This window comes from Talpa europaea (assembly GCF_964194135.1).
Source record: "Talpa europaea genome assembly, chromosome: X".
Classification (NCBI taxonomy): Eukaryota; Metazoa; Chordata; class Mammalia; order Eulipotyphla; family Talpidae; genus Talpa; species Talpa europaea.
The window spans coordinates 26450942-26468604 of NC_140081.1; the positions used below are offsets into that span (position 1 = coordinate 26450942).

At 39.2% G+C, this 17663-nt stretch overlaps 1 protein-coding gene across 6 annotated transcripts in view; it reads right to left on the bottom strand.

Annotated features, from left to right (window-relative positions):
* CASK (calcium/calmodulin dependent serine protein kinase) overlaps window positions 1–17663 on the bottom strand; it is a gene marked incomplete at both ends in the record, with an annotated part of 372322 nt that overhangs the window by 51635 nt on the left and 303024 nt on the right. For all 6 annotated transcript variants that reach the window (XM_084258755.1, XM_084258754.1, XM_084258752.1 and 3 more), the window contains 2 exons: window positions 11886–11966; window positions 14996–15073. In XM_084258755.1, the coding sequence (XP_084114881.1) occupies window positions 11886–11966; window positions 14996–15073 (159 nt within the window). The remainder of the gene's footprint in view (window positions 1–11885; window positions 11967–14995; window positions 15074–17663) is intronic.

Here is a 17663-nt window from a genome sequence, read left to right on the forward strand (position 1 = left end):
CAAAGCAAAAAGAAGAGAACAATGTGTTAAGATCATAAAGAAGATGGTGTTGATTTGTCATCAACAGAGCTTATGCTTGGAGCAATATGCCTTTGGGTTTCTAATAGCAATGGCAGATACTGCCCAGATCTCAGAGTGCAAGTCTAAATTGGGGTCTGGAAGAGGGGGCGGAGCAACATGGCGGCGAGGAGACGCTGCGAGTAAGATCTCCCATTAAAAAAAGTTAATAGGGAGGAAAAGCGGCAGGTCCCAGTGAGAACTGGGACACGGAAGATAAACGGACTACTCCAGCAAACTGCCCGAAGAAGAAAGTTGCCATAAAAGAGGACGAGAAGGGAGGGAAGCGCAGAACCCTGCTCCCCTCCCCCGCCCAAAAAGTCAGCACTCTCCGACCGGCAGAAAGGAGGGAAACAACAAACCAAAACGGCCAACAAGAAAAACGGACGCAGCAAGTGGGACTGTGAGTGGAAAGGAACTATTGCAGCCACCACACCCCGTGAACGGGAGAGGCGAACCCTGCAGGATCCGCCGCGGAGGTGAGCTCCAGGCGCCATTAAAGAGAGCCACGCCCCCCAGGAGGAGACCAGCACCAGCACACAGCCCCGGCCGCCCGGTAAGTTTGCGTGCGGAAAGCGGCGCGGATCCGGACCGGATCGCAGCTGCCCAGGTCCCCGCGCCTGTGACCTAGGCTTGCGGGGAGACGGCGGAGGCCCTCCCTGAGTGAGCAGGAACAAGGCGCCCAGGCAGGGGAGCGGGATTCAAAAGGCGCCATTCCCGCGCCACTGATCTGGGCTACAGCCCGCGTCCTGGAACTGAGGGCTTTGGAACTGAGACCCGGGGCACGAAATTAGGGGGAGACTGCGGAGGCCCTCCCTGAGTGAGCAGGAACAAGGCGCCCAGGCAAGGGAGCTGGATTCAAAAGGCGCCATTCCCGCGCCACTGATCTGGGCTACAGCCTGCGTCCTGGAACTGAGGGCTTTGGAACTGAGACCCGGGGCACGAAATTAGGGGAAGACTGCGGAGGCCCTCCCTGAGTGAGCAGGAACAAGGCGCCCAGGCAAGGGAGCTGGACTCAAAAGGCGCCATTCCCGCGCCACTGATCTGGGCTACAGCCCGCATCCTGGAACTGAGGGCTTTGGAACTGAGACCCGGGCACGAAATTAGGGGGAGACGGCGGAGGCCCATCCTGAGTGAGCAGGAACAAGGCGCCCAGGCAGGGGAGCGGGATTCAAAAGGCGCCATTCCCGCGCCACTGATCTGGGCTACAGCCCGCGTCCTGGAACTGAGGGCTTTGGAACTGAGACCCGGGGCACGAAATTAGGGGGAGACTGCGGAGGCCCTCCCTGAGTGAGCAGGAACAAGGCGCCCAGGCAAGGGAGCTGGATTCATAAGGCGCCATTCCCGCGCCACTGATCTGGGCTACAGCCTGCGTCCTGGAACTGAGGGCTTTGGAACTGAGACCCGGGGCACGAAATTAGGGGAAGACTGCGGAGGCCCTCCCTGAGTGAGCAGGAACAAGGCGCCCAGGCAAGGGAGCTGGACTCAAAAGGCGCCATTCCCGCGCCACTGATCTGGGCTACAGCCCGCATCCTGGAACTGAGGGCTTTGGAACTGAGACCCGGGCACGAAATTAGGGGGAGACGGCGGAGGCCCATCCTGAGTGAGCAGGAACAAGGCGCCCAGGCAGGGGAGCAGGATTCAAAAGGCGCCATTCCCGCCCCACTGATCTGGGCTACAGCCTGCGTCCTGGAACTGAGGGCTTTGGAACAGAGACCCGGGGCACGAAATTAGGGGCGTGGGTTCCCCACGACGGTGGGGCACAAGGCAGACACAGCACCCCAAAGCCGTTGAGGTGTACCCTACCATCCCCGCTCTGCTCCCTGTCCCACGGGGTGGAAAATCAGCTCCCCAAGGGCTCTAGGAGAGATCTCTGGCACCACCTAGCGACTTGAAGCCAGCAGAGGCTCCTGAAGGAGCTAGTGGCCAGCTGGGGAGTTTGCCCACACCGGGCCCCTTCCGAACAAGTAGTCTGAGCCCACAGGGAGAGCGAGCACCCACAGCCGGGGCAGACCAGGTGCGCAGAAGAGTGTGCCTGAGACCAGACACGCAGGGAGTGTGTCCCACATCACCATTTTAGAACAGGGACATTTCTTCAGTAAAGACTACCTGCAGAAGGCTTCCTCAGGAGCCAGAGGTGAGCGGGGGAAGTTCGCCCACGCCAGACCCCCTCTGGCCTGCAGTCCAAGCCCAGAGGGGAGCAGGAACCCACCGCCGGGGCAGACCAGGCGCACAGGGGAGTGTGTCCCTACATTGGCATTTTAGAACAGGGACCTTTCTCCAGTAAAGACTGCTTGAAACTGACAGATGACTCCTGGAAGAACCAGAGGGGAACAGAGAAGCCCACCCAAGATGCCGGCCAGTCCCAACTACACAGTGTCCCAACGCATACGGCAAATTAGAAAACAGACAGTAGGGAAGAGAAGAACCACACGCAACCTAGCAACTCTCCAGAGAAAAAGCACACCACAAAAAGAAAGCCAGCCCCCAGATTGCAAAGACAATAACTTGGAAGAATTTCTGAGCCTTCCAGAAAGAGAATTTAAAATTGCCGTGATTAAAAAACTAACAGAAGTCATAAAGGAAAACAATGATAAGGGAAAAATAATCAACGATCAGAAGAATGCAATTGAGTCCCTAGAGAGGGAAAACAATGGTCAGAAGAAAGAAATTGAGTCCCTAAAGAGGGAAGTAAAAGAAATGCAGGAGATCAAAGAATTAATGGAAGAACTAAAGAATTCTGGGAAAAGCAATGAAAGCAGAATAGATGAAATGGAAGAACGAATAAGTAATCTTGAAGACATAGAAATAAAAAGAACCAAAACAGAAAAGGAAAGAGAAGTACGAAGGAAAAAGAACGAAGAAAGACTTCGGGAACTATCTGACTCCATGAGGAAAGGAAATATAAGAGTTATAGGAATACCAGAAGGAGAGGAGAGAGATGTAGGAACAGAGAAAATATTCAAAGAGATAATTGAAGAGAACTTCCCAAATGTGAAGAAGGAGCTGAAAATTGATATACAAGAAGCAAGAAGAACACCAAACTTCCACGACGAAAGGAAAAATACAGCAAGACACATAATAGTAAAGCTCCCAAGAATCCAGGACAAGGAAAAAATAATGAAGCTGGCAAGAGGGAAGAAACAGATAACATTCAAAGGAAAACCAATCAGGCTGACATCAGACTTCTCCGAAGAAACACTACGGGCAAGGAGAGAGTGGAGGGACATAGTCAACAGACTCCAAGAAAACAGATGCCAACCAAGAATACTCTATCCCGCAAAGCTCTCCTTCCTCTTTGAAGAAAGAATATGGACCTTTCCAGACAAACAGAAACTCCGGAATTTCATTGCAACTAAACCCCCACTCCAAAAAATACTACAAGGAGTCCTAAAGCCAGAACCTCAGAGGGACGAATAACAATGAAAGAAGGCCAAAAAAAAAAAGTTATTAAAAGAATAAATAAATAAAATCAAAGGAAAGACAAACACAATGGCAAATACAGATGTTAACATATCAATAATAACTCTGAATGTAAATGGACTAAACTCTTCAATAAAAAGACACAGAGTTGCAGCCTGGATTAAGAAACAAAACCCAACCTTTTGCTGTCTCCAGGAAACACATTTAGCTACAAAAGATAAAAATAGGCTCAAAGTTAAAGGATGGAAAACAATCCTACAAGCAAATGGACCAAAAAAGAAAGCAGGAACAGCTATACTTATATCAGATAAAACAGATTTCAAACTCAAAAAGATAAAAAGAGACCCCAAGGGTCACTACATTATGATCAAGGGGACAATACTTCAAGAAGAAATAACACTCATTAACATATACTCACCAAATGAAGGAGCACCAAAATATATCAGACAACTGTTGTCCTCTCTGAAAACAGACATCAGAGAAAACACATACGTAGTGGGAGACTTCAACACACCACTATCAACAATGGATAGATCAACAAGACAAAAAATAAGTAAAGAAACTAAAGCTCTAAATAAGGACCTAGAGCAATTGGGCTTAACAGACATCTATAGAACACTAAACCCCAAAAAAACGGAGTACACATTTTTCTCAAGCGCACACGGATCATTTTCCAGGATCGATCACATACTGGGGCACAAGACAAACATCAACAGATACACCAAGATTGAAATCATATCAACCATCTTTTCTGACCATGAAGGCATCAAACTAGAAATAAACCATAAAAAGAAGGCAAGGAACTTTCCTACCTCATGGAGATTAAAAACCACACTACTGGAAGACCATTGGACTAATGAGGAGATCAAAGAAGAAATTAAAAAATTTTTTGAATTGAACGACAAGGAGGACACCAATATCCTAAATGTATGGGATGCAGCAAAAGCAGTAATAAGAGGAAAATATATAGCAATAGAAGCTCACATCAAGAAACAAGAAAGAACGCAAAGAAACAACCTAATCTCGAAGCTCAAAGATCTAGAAAAAGAACAACAAAAAAACCCCAAAACCAGTAGAAGAAAAGAAATAATAAAAACCAAAGCAGAAATAAATGAAATTGAAACTAAAAAAACAATCCAAAAGATCAATGAAACCAAGAGCTGGTTCTTTGAAAAAATCAATAAAATAGACAAACCCCTAGCCAGGCTCACAAAGGAAAAAAGGGAGAAAGCACAAATAAACAGGATCATCAATGAAAGAGGAGAAATCACAACGGACACAGCAGAAATCAAAAGAATAATCAGTAACTACTATGAACAGTTATATGGAAACAAGTTTAACAATCTAGAGGAGATGGACAAATTCCTACAACTCTACAATCACCCAAAGCTAGATAAAGAAGAAATAGAACACCTAAACAGACCAATTACAATTAGCGAAATTGAAATGGTAATAAAAAACCTCCCCAAAAACAAAAGCCCAGGACCTGATGGATTTACAAATGAATTCTACCAAACATTCAGAGACGAATTAGTGCCTATCCTTCACAAACTCTTCCAAAAAATTGAGAAGGAAGGGACAATACCAAACACGTTTTATGAAGCCAACATTACACTAATAGCAAAACCGAACAAGGACAACACAAAAAAGGAAAACTACAGGCCAATCTCCCTAATGAACACTGATGCAAAAATCCTCAATAAAATTTTAGCTATCAGAATCCAACAATGTATCCATAAGATAATTCACCACGACCAAGTTGGATTCATTCCAGGGGCACAAGGATGGTTTAACATCCGAAAATCAATCAATGTTATCCAACACATCAACAAAAAGAAATATAAAAACCATATGATAATATCAATAGATGCTGAGAAAGCTTTTGACAAAGTGCAACACCCATTCATGATAAAAGCCCTTGAAATTCTTGGGATACAAGGAACATACCTCAACATCATAAAGGCCATCTATGACAAGCCAACAGCCAGTATCATTCTCAATGGTGAAAAGCTGAAAGCAATTCCATTAAGATCTGGAACAAGACAAGGATGTCCACTCTCACCATTGCTTTTCAATATAATACTGGAAGTCCTAGCCAGGGCAATAAGACAAGAGAAAGACATCCAAGGAATCCAAATAGGAAAAGAAGAAGTCAAACTATCACTATTTGCAGACGATATGATATTATATATAGAGAACCCCAAAAACTCCACAGAAAAGCTAATTCAACTCATCAATCAGTTCAGTAAAGTGGCAGGATACAAAATCAACACGCAAAAGTCAGTAGCCTTCCTATACACAAACAATAAATCTGAAGAAGAAGAAATCAAAAAGACCATCCCTTTTGTTATTGAAACAAAAAAAATCAAATATTTGGGAATAAATCTAACAAAAGAGGTAAAGGACCTATACAAAGAAAACTATAAAACACTGTTAAAAGAAATAGAAGAAGACACAAAGAAATGGAGAGACATCCCCTGCTCATGGATTGGAAGAATAAACATTATTAAAATGGCCATCCTTCCAAAAGCAATATACAGATTCAATGCTATTCCAATCAAAATTTCAATGTCATTCTTCAAAGAAATAGAACAATTATTGATGAAATTCATATGGAATCACAAAAAACCCCGAATAGCCAAAGCTCTCCTGAAAAAAAAAGAAGGGAATGGAGGCATCAGACTCCCAGACTTCAAACTATACTACAAAGCCATAATCATCAAAACTGCATGGTATTGGAACAAGAACAGACATACAGACCAATGGAATCGAATAGAAAATCCAGAAATAAACCCACAGATTTATGGTCAACTAATCTTTGACAAAGGAGCAAAGACTATGCATTGGAGCAAAGAAAGTTTGTTCAATAAATGGTGCTGGGAAAACTGGGTCGCTACATGCAAAAGAATGAAGCTTGACCACCACCTCACACCATACACAAAAATCAACTCAAAATGGATTAAAGAACTAGACATAAGACCTGAAACCATAAAATATATAGAAGGAAATATAGGCGAAACACTACGTGATTTGCACATCAAAGACATCTTTACAGACACATCACCCAAAGCAGTGATAGTGAAGGCAAAGATAAACAGCTGGGACTACATCAAATTAAAGAGCTTTTGCACAGCAAAAGAGACAATAACAAAAACAAAGAGAAACCCCACCAACTGGGAGAACATTTTTGCACCCAACACTAATGATAAAGGACTGATCACAAAAATCTGCAAAGAGCTGATGAGACTCAACAACAACAAAGAAAATAATCCAGTCAAAAAATGGGCAGAAGAGCTTAAAAGAAACTTCTCTGAAGAGGAAATGCAAATGGCCAACAGGCATATGAAAAAATGTTCAACATCACTTGTCATCAGGGAAATGCAAATCAAAACTACCATGAGATACCATCTTACACCAGTGAGAATGGCACATATTAAAAAAACTAGCAACAACAAATGTTGGCGAGGGTGTGGAGAAAAAGGAACTCTTCTGCACTGTTGGTGGGAGTGCAAACTGGTCCAACCACTGTGGAAAGCTGTGTGGAGATTTCTGGACCTACTAAACATAGAGCTTCCATATGATCCAGCAATTCCACTCCTAGGTATTTACCCAAAGGACACAGAAACATCAATTCCAAAGAGCACCTGCACCCCTATGTTTATAGCAGCACTGTTTACAATAGCTAAGCTTTGGAAACAACCCAAATGCCCAAAAATAGATGACTGGATCAAGAAGATGTGGTACATATATACCATGGAATATTACTCAGCATTCAAAAAAGATAAACACATGCAATTTGCAGCAACATGGATGGCGCTGGAAGGGATCATGCTCAGCGAAATAAGCCAAAAAGAAAAAGAAAAATACCGGATGGTCTCACTCATAGCAGGAATCTAGAAAACTTAAATAAGGGACCAGGAAAATGAATAACTATAAGATAGTGAAAATCAAAATCAACAAAAAACTATGAACCAGAGACACTTTTAGGGGGGCGGGGGCGGGAGGGGAGGGATTGGGGTCAGAATGGGGGGGCTGCAATTGTATGGGGAATATAACAATAAAATTTATTTAAAAAAAAAAATAAATAAATAAATAAATAAATTGGGGTCTGGATGAGGCGCATGGTGCGGTGCTAAGCAATGTACAGCTTGAGAGCAAGCAGGACTCCACAATGGTTCTGGGATCTTGGCTTCCTGACCAGTGTCTTAGGTGTTATTCTGGGCCCAAGTAGCCAGTGGCACTCGGGGCTGAGGAAAGGTTGTGCTATGTGAACAAATCCCTCTGGAAACTGCAGTAGCTTAAAAGACCAAGATTTAGGTTAGATTAGAAAGCAAAAGTTAATAATAGAAAAACTGAAAATATTTATCTGCTAAAATTATGTTCATCATATCAATGATAGATGTGCCTTCTATAATTAGTGAATTTAAAAAATGCTTTCTATTACTGGAGGATATATAAACAGACACCCAAGTTTTCGTCAGGCTAACGTCAATTACATAGGTTAAAGTAAGTGTTTATGCTGCTTTTTTGCAAATGATTTCTATTCAGCCTTTTAAATTATCTGAGCAAACACTTGTATTTTATGTATTATTGATAGGGAAGGATAAGCCCACAATCACAAAATCTCCATATTGAATTTTTAAAGAAAAATGCTCAAATTATCTCACCAAAAAGGTCATATTTAATATTAACCACAATTTCCCACTGTAAAGACAGCCACCACAAAATAAAATTGACCTAAAGCTCAAAATCACACATGAACAGAAAAAAAGGACCATTTACAGATTGTTTGAACAAGTTCATTAAAAATATGCATCATGAGACTCCCCTGGTGGCACAGCGGTTGAGCGCTGGGCTGCGAGGCTACCTGTAGCCTCTGCAGCACCAGTTCTATAGCCGGCCGCTGGCGAGGGTCCCACATGGCGCGCAGACCTCTCCTGCAGCCTACTGCTCCCCTCAGCAGTGTGCTCCTTAGTCAGTCTGCCTATTCTGTTCCCTGCTCAGGCTCTGGTGAATTCTCTCACCCTCCCGCGCTTCTGACTGTACCCAGTGCTTGTATAAATAAATAAATAAATCTTTAAAAAAAAATATGCATCATAAAAAATAGGAAAATCAAAGTTTGAATATTCTTTTCTTCAACTATCTTGTGAGGTATGACTGAATAGTTGTTACTAAGCTGAAGTAGCTGTTGTTTTGAATTATATGAGAATCATGTAACTGGAAAGAAATACTTTGTAGTGAGGATATGAATAAGATAACTAACAACTTCTGACTAGAGTGAAAAAATATGACCACATAAAATTCAATAGGAAAATATAAATTTTAGATTTGAAAAGTGGTTTCACTGGCTTAATTACAAAACATAAAATTTACCACTTAATGAAACTTTCATGATAACCTAAGGTGATTTTAACCATTTTTTTTTGAAAAGTAGGACACAAATTTGCATTTAAAAATCTTCTGTTCTAGAGTCTCTATTTTTTAAAATTTATTTTTATTTATTTATGCATACAAGAGCTGGGGTATAGGCCAGAAGCGTGGGGGGAGGGTGAGAGGATTCACCAGAGTGGGGAGCAGACCAGGTGGATCTTACTGAAACACACTCCTGAGGGGGGCAGTGGCAGGCAAGACAGGAGAGGTCTACTGTGTCATGTGGGTCAGCTCCTTGAGCAGGGATTGAACTCATACTGCAGTGGCTGGTGATAGCTTGATAGTGCTGAGACTTCAACCCCTGTGCCACCAGGGAGGCCCCCTAGATTCTATTTTTTAAAGAAAAAACTTAAATCATTAGCTTTCTATTCCACTAACATAAGGAGTTTCTTTATTAATAATGTTTCATATTTTACAATTGTTATAAGCAAATGGTCTTTCATTAAAAAAAAAAAAAAGAAAACCAGTTTCAAATGGAACTAAAAAAGGGATTATTTCAATAATATTTTTTATCATGATCCCTAAAGACAGAGCATAGATTTTAAAAATCATTTATGTCTATACATTTTTACTTTTTTAAATTATTGTGAATATTTACAAGTATATATAATCTAAGTATCAGATAGTTTAAGGTTAAATTCTCATATTTTAAAGATTTGAAAAAAATTAGAAAATTGGGCAACTAGGTGTGAAATTATAAACATACCAGAATAACCCTGAAATCTTGGTACTACCCTAAATGCCTAGCATAGTGCCTGGCACATAGTAGGAATTTATACATTTATGAGTGAATGAAACTGTCTTTTAAGCACTTACTAAGGTATTCAGAAATTATAAGAATTATTTATTATTTATTATTTTTGAAAATACTAATAGCATTGCACATGTTAACTTCTCTCTGATTTCAGAAAAGCAAAATAATTCAAAGCTTTGAAGGCAAGTAAGTTCTGAGATATGGAGTTCTCTGAGCTTTAATGATTTTTTTTTCCTTTTTTTATTTTAACATTTATCATGTTTTACATTTGCTTTAATGATTTTGAAAAAAATCCTCACCTTCAAAAAAGATTTGTATACTAATTGCAATGGAATACTTTGACTGGTTTCATCAATAAATATAACATTTCTAAAAAAATCGTTATTTGAATATATATTAATTAATTTATTTAGTTTATGTCAAATCTGAAAGATTTTATTGATCTCAAATGGTCCTGTATCATTCTCTGAATTGAGCTGAGGTTACTTAGTAATTTAGAGACAGTCATATTATCAAAATGTACAGGTTTATATTTATGGAAAATACACTTCCTAGAACAGTTAGCTGAGGTGAGGTTAAGCTACTTGCAAATGGGTACATTCCTATTCTAGTCAGTGTTTTACTGAGAACTTACTCTGTGCCCTGTACATAGACACTATAGAGTAACTAATAATATACATTAGCTACCATTTCTTAGGCATTAAGCATATGTCAGGGGCTATGCTAAGCATGGTAAGTATATCATCTGCTTAATTTTTAAAAACATTTATTTATGCATACAAGAACTGGGGTGTAGACCAGAGGTGCAGTGGGTGAGAGGATTCACCTGGGACAGAATGGGGAAAAGAACAGGTAGATCGACTGAAATACACTGCTGAGGGGAGCAGCAGGTGAGTCAGGAGAGGTCTGCTGTGCCATGTGGGTTGCTCCCTGGCCAGGGATGGAACTCATGCTGCAGTGGCTGGCGACAGCTTGATAGCACTCTCTTTAACCCCTGCACCACCAGGGAGGCCCTATCATCTACTTAATTTTTATTCCAACTCCATGAAGTTAGCTCAGAGAATCAGAGTTCACAGAGGCAGGGTAGCAGTGCTGAAGTTCAGTCCCAGGTTTATCTGAATGTGCAGCTTTAACCATTTTTATGCTATATAAGATGCGAGTCCTAAAGGGGAATTAATTATAATCTGGGGAGACATGATGTACACATATGGAACAATCAGGGAACAAATTAATATTAAGGGTAATTAATTCCGGATATATATGATTTTTCAAACTTGAAGATACTACTAAGGCATATTGTTTTCATTTTCCTGGTCTGAGAAACAGAGTTAACAACAATAAAGTGAGATCATCAGTTCAATGAGAACAATAAAACTGAGATAAGATAGGCCCATTCACTGGTTGGGGGAAGGACCTGCCTGGGTAGGCAGCACATATCAGAATGATATGCAGGTGAATACAAACAGGAGCAGAAAGGGTTAAAGAAGAGAAAGGTCAACGTGGATTCCAGGTATCAGGAGAGACTGACAACAAAGATGAAATTTGAATAGAGTTCTGTGTTTATACACCTAGATTGTAAAATGTACTCAACCACTGGCACAGAATTCGATTTCTTACTGTAACTTAATGGAGAGTGCTGGACCATTTGGAATCAAGTCAAATATGCTAGAGGATGATATTTGAGTTCAGTCTTCAATGCTTAGTGGGAGAGTAGAGTGAATGTTGCAATTTCTTCTTTCTTGAGGAAAAAATTCTATTTCACTGATAAGGTTACAGTTTCAAAAACATTGTATTACAAAGTACCATTTATGTCAAAACTCACAATAACCACAAGATACATCTATTATACTGCTGGTGTAATTTTCCAATATATCATGTGGGTTCAGAGAATTCCTTATAATGAAAACTGTCTGCAATTTGAGCTCTCTGAAATAGTTTCAGTGACTTAAGGACTCTCCGATCAGGAAGTAAATTTCTTATCTGATGACTACACAGTCCTTGAAGAGTCACCTCACTCACAGCTTCTTTACAATTGCCACACAAAGTAAACAAAGGAATCTTAATGTACAATATTTGATATTACCTGGTATTATAATTTGAACAGTTTGGTAGTATATGGATAAAACCACATTTGATGAAGATGGCTATATTTTGTGGGGTTTATTAAGAACATCATTTGAAAGTAAGGTTTTAGTTCTATGCAAGTTTAATTGTTACTTACCATGAAATGAGGTTGTGTTAAAATACGCTTTAGTTCCTTTGCATCATTATTCTCAGGGTAACATGAAATTTCTTCCAATACCTAAAAAATTAGCAAGATATATAATAGTACAAACAGGATGCAAGATTTAGAATATGTAGAATCTTTTCTAAAAATTAAAAATTACACATGGATTTTTACGGTAGGCAAAAAATTATTTTGGCAAAAATTATTTTAAACGTATTGATGGTAATAAAAATTAAAACAAACTGCTACAGTAGTCTCTGCTTACATTACCCAACTGTAACCTAAAAGGTTATTGAAAAAATAAAAAACAAAATGACAGGTCTGTAACATATTACAGGTCTAAGTAACCTAGTGGGAAAATATCTCTGTAAATCTTTTCTCAAACTTACCACCAAAAGGAATTTGTAATAAAAGTTAATAACAGCTTTCTTTTATATTAGCAAAACTATCCATTCTTTTTAGAAAGATTAAAATGACATACGCTCAAATAAAAAATAATTTAAAAAGGAAAAACACTTAAGAAATCTTCCCTGCAGCCCAGCAGAATCAAAGTTATTCTCTACACTCACTTCACCTACAGAAGACCATGCTTTGCCAGTGGTTCCTAGGGCTAATTGCCAGGAACCCAAGAGAATAATTTAAAAAAAAGCAAATTTTTCTCCCATCACTCATATTTTCTTTACTAATTGTTACTATTTTCCGTGTACAGGTAAAAATGGTTGTTTTCAAATAAAATTGTTCTTCAAAAGCTCTCCCTTACAACCAGAATGGAGTTTACCCATTTAAAATTTGATTATGTGACATGACCCTAGGGGAAAATGTTCTTTTTCAGAGTAAATATACTGGTACAGTTCTAACTGTGCAAGGCTAGACTCATAGGGTGGTTATACACATTGCACTCAGTTTTTTTTTTTGTTTGTTTTGTTTTTGTCATTCATTCATTCATTTATTGAGGCATTCATTCAATCCATCATTCTATAAATATTTTTTTAAATAATAAATTTTATTTTTATATTCCCCATACAATTGCAGCCCCCCCCCATTCTGACCACAATCCCTCCCCTCCCGCCCCCGCCCCCCTAAAAGTGTCTCTGGTTCATAGTTTTTTGTTGATTTTGATTTTCACTTTCTTATAGTTATTCATTTTCCTGGTCCCTTATTTAAGTTTTCTAGATTCCTGCTATGAGTGAGACCATCCGGTATTTTTCTTTTTCTTTCTGGCTTATTTCGCTGAGCATGATCCCTTCCAGCACCATCCATGTTGCTGCAAATTGCATGTGTTTATCTTTTTTGAATGCTGAGTAATATTCCATGGTATATATGTACCACATCTTCTTGATCCAGTCATCTATTTTTGGGCATTTGGGTCACATTGCACTCAGTTTTAAGAGTTGAGCCATTCAAGGATTATTTCAACAGGACTGGATATCCGGGACACCAAATCATCTACCCAGTAGGAACCTCTCTCCTCATCTTTGAAAATCTGAACACTGGGGCAGAAAAGAGTTATGAGGTCACTTAGCCTAACGCTTAGATTTCAGTAGCACACCCATGTGCCACTCAACCACCTCCTCAGAGAAGAACAAATAAACATAAACTATATGGATTCTTTCTTATCCCAAGGCACTCTTAACTAGCAGGTGCTGTTATCCTGTTATCCTGTTATGCTGTTATCCTATTATATATTGTTTAATGACAAGTCAATTCTCTGTGGTATATTTTGTGCTTTGGGTTTCTCTACTGGTGAAATGAAAGGATGAAACCATATTCTGCCTGGTCTCCTGCTACTCCCACAGTCTATGATTTCATTTACTTTAATGAATTAGATTTTTTAAAGATTTATTTAAAATCTTTTACAAGATTTATTTAAAATCTGGGTACAGGCCAGAGGTGTGGGGGGTGAGAGGATTCACCACAGAGTGGGGAACAGAATAGGTGGTATGACTGAAATACACTGCTGAGGGGAGACAGGAGAGGTCTGCTGTGCCATGTGGGGGTTTGAACTCCGTGCAGTGACTGCTGATAGCTTCATTGTGCTGAGACTTAACCCTTTGCATCACCTGGGAGGCCCACACAGTATATGATTTTAAATAAGGTATGGTCTCCTAAGTCAGAGAGAACCTCTCCTGGTTAGTGTTGTGACCAAATGGGCAGGCCTAGCAGACTCCATGTCCTTGATCTTGTTTCTCAGTAAATATATATTCTCCAGTGTAGGTCTTTTATTTAAAATCTGGTAGGGTAAGGATTATGTCTTTCATATGCTTTCACTTAGTAATCTTACTTTATAAGAAACAATTTTTTAATGGGGAAATGTTTATTTGCATAAAGACTTTTATAGCATCAAAAAGTGAAAGAAAAAATTAGGTGGTGTCTGACAATGGAGAAAATTGGTAATTCATTATAATTTAGTAATTGCAAAGAAAAATTATGCTATCACTGGAACCTACATTTATGGAGACAAAATAGAAACATGGATAAATATTTATTATATAATGTCAGGTAAAAAACTTGCACTTTTATTGTAACTATAACAATTTATATGCAAATGGCTAGTGACTGGGAATGGATATGCAAAAATGAAAATTACTGTGCTGGGGTGATGGGATTATGGATGAATTTTTAATTTTCCAAATCTACTGCAATGTCATGTTTCTGTGATAAAGTTAAAAAAATTTGTGACAGGTGCACATTGACAATTTATTAAAATTACTTCTCTCTGAGCTCAGTATATTTAATTGCTATAGATACTTAATTAACTTTCAAATATTACCACTTTAAAAAAGCAACTGAAATTTTCATACTATTTCTATTTCCATCCAACACAGTAAAATAACCATTTCTTGTTTTTTCAATAAAGAGAAGTAAAATTGATGTTACTGTGTTCAAGTTAACAGCAGAACCAGAACTAGAAATCTATGCAATGCAGCTGCTGAGATTTTTCCTTTCTTTTCTCTATGTAAATATTCAGTGATAAACTTAGAATACTAGAGTACAATGGTCGAACGGTGACTCTCAGGAAAATGCCTCTTACTGTGCAGTAGAAATGCTTTCAATAAAGGTAGCAAATATGATACCCAAATATATTTACAAAATATATCACTTACCTCTTTGGCTCTCTGTACGGCATCACTCGGAGGATTCCTGATTTGTGGTGAAGACTTTGTGTTAATTTTGTCGTACAGCTAAAAAGAAATAAGACCCAATCAACACTAATATAATTCTTTGCTAAAATTCAGAGGTTCATATTTACTATTTTACTAAACAATATTTTCCTCTTGAAAAGGCAGACTGATGACTTCAGTGGGATCTTGTTAATGATCTCTTATTCATTCAATGATACTTGTAAGAATATGAGTTTTAAGCATCTCCTTTAAAAATCATTTTAAAATAGGTGGTCCAAAATTCTGTAAATGTGGCATTTCCCTCGACATTGCAAATTCATCAATATTTTCATAATCACAGTGTTTTTTCCCTCTGTTACCAACAACATCCACTAACATGAACACATGGTAATATAAAAGAACATTTTCTGGCCAGGATACGTCTAAAAGAATTTTCACAGAATCAAATCTTGGGAAAGGGCAACAGGTTTATGCCTGTTCTACTAGGGCTGTTCATTAACAACATCCGTGCTATTATCCTTCAGCAGGAAATTAAGGGCATAAATGTTCTTTTTAAAAGTGCAAATTCAAAGAATATGAGATAACATTGAAAAACTTATTTTTTAAAACTCCACAAACCAATGATCCATTTAATTTTCTGAAGAAAATATAACTCTCTAGAGAAAAATCTACGCAGTTTGGAAATGCAACTAAAACATTAATTTCTACCTCAGACGAAATGTCTCATTCAACAGTGTGCTTTGAAAAGTGCAAAGTTAAAAATGATCTTGGCTAGTCTGTCACTTCGATTTCCTTTTCTCTAAAGTAGGTGGGGAATTTTTGGTTAGTTTTGTTTTTGTTCTTTTTTCCTTCCCCTTCTCTGCACACCAATGTTAGGGGAGAGGTCAAACACTGGCTATAAATAATGTTAAGGGTACAGTTAGATTTGTTTATACTGATGTAAGATAAAGCTTTCTGACTCATAAATATTTTGGCCAAATCATACATAAAAATGCCTAATGAGACAATGTGAAGCTAGAGTAGTGACCATTTTAAATGTTGGCGGTAAGAAAGCACTACTAACTCAAAGGTTCAATGAATAGTATAAGTAGGCTAGTAAAATGCTGCTTTACATAAAATATTATATTAATATTTAGGGAACTAGTGATATGTGGTTCACAAAAGTTTGCCTGACTCTATAGAATATTGGTGGGCAGTCTCCATCCTCCAAATAGTTTCTATCTCTAAAGACTGCAAAGTTTGAGATGTTGAACTGGGGACTATATTTTCCCATAGAAATAATATTATGGTGTTAGGTTTCCAGACAAGCTTATAGGGATAAAGGAAATACATATGCAATAAAACACAGAAGGGGAAAAACCCTAATACCCAAAAGTACAGAACCATAAATTAAAAAAAGAAACACATTGAAATACAAGACACTTAATAAACAGCACCACCTGACATATCATAATATTAATAAATAAAATTTAAAAACCTATATGAATAATAAAAACATTTCATTTTATTATTTTTTAAAGATTTATTTATTTATTTATACAAGCACTGGGTACAGTCAGAAGTGCAGGAGGGTGAGAGAATTCACCAGAGCCAGAGCGGGGAACAGAACAGGCAGACTGACGATATGCACTGCTGAGGGGAGCAGCGGGCGGCAGGAGAGATCTCCGCGCCATGTGGGACCCTCGCCTGGTGGCTGGGGATCAAACCGGTGCTGCCATGGCTGCGGGCAGCTTCGCAAGCCAGCGCTCAACCGTTGCGCCACCGGGGAGGCCCTAAAAACATTTTAAAACGTTTGGATGCTACTATTTGAAAAAAAAAGTTCATTTCAAGGCATTACAAGTTGATGGTTCTGTCACTTTATGCCTAATTTTACCACAAACAGCAAATTTTGCCTATTTCTTAGCCAAGGACTATTATTTACACTACTTTCAAATTTTTCACCTATGATTGAGATTATCTTCTATTTATACATTTACTCATTTAACCTCAAACAACCCTATAAGGTTGATAGCCCTAGTATTCCCATGTCACAGATAAGGAAACTGCAGTACAGAGTAGGAAAATGAGAACCACTGTTCTAGCCTTACAACAGCTTCATAAGTGATGTAGATGCCTAGAGTTTTTATTATCATCAAAGACAGCAGAAAGGAGTTAAAAGGAGTTAAAAGGGGCCTTCCGCCTGAGGTGGAGGCTCTGGGTTCTGTCCCTTGAACTTCTAGGAGAGCACAGGACTAGAGCACTCAAGGCAGGCATTGGATGGAGAGGATGGTGCCCATGAGGATAAAAATAGATGGCGAATCTCCAATGTCTGCTCATTAACCAAAAGGGCAAGTAAGAGCAAAGGCTGAAAGGGGTTTGTTTTGTCACCATCATTGGGAAGAAATGGCCCCTTGTCCATCCATCCCTCCCCCCTCCATCCACCTATCCATTATTCATACTTTACTGAAGTCCTACTATGTGCTAAGCAAAAGGATTCTATTTACTGGAATTACTGAGATGAAAAGGATTAGAGTTCCTGTCCTCAAAGAACTCACAAATTCCAAAGACATGTATAACCAATGGCCCAGAAACATGACTGCTTGGTCCTTTTGAGGATTTGAGGATAGTTTGGGTTCCAGCACTCTCAGTGAGTTGCCCCAAGTTGGGGACA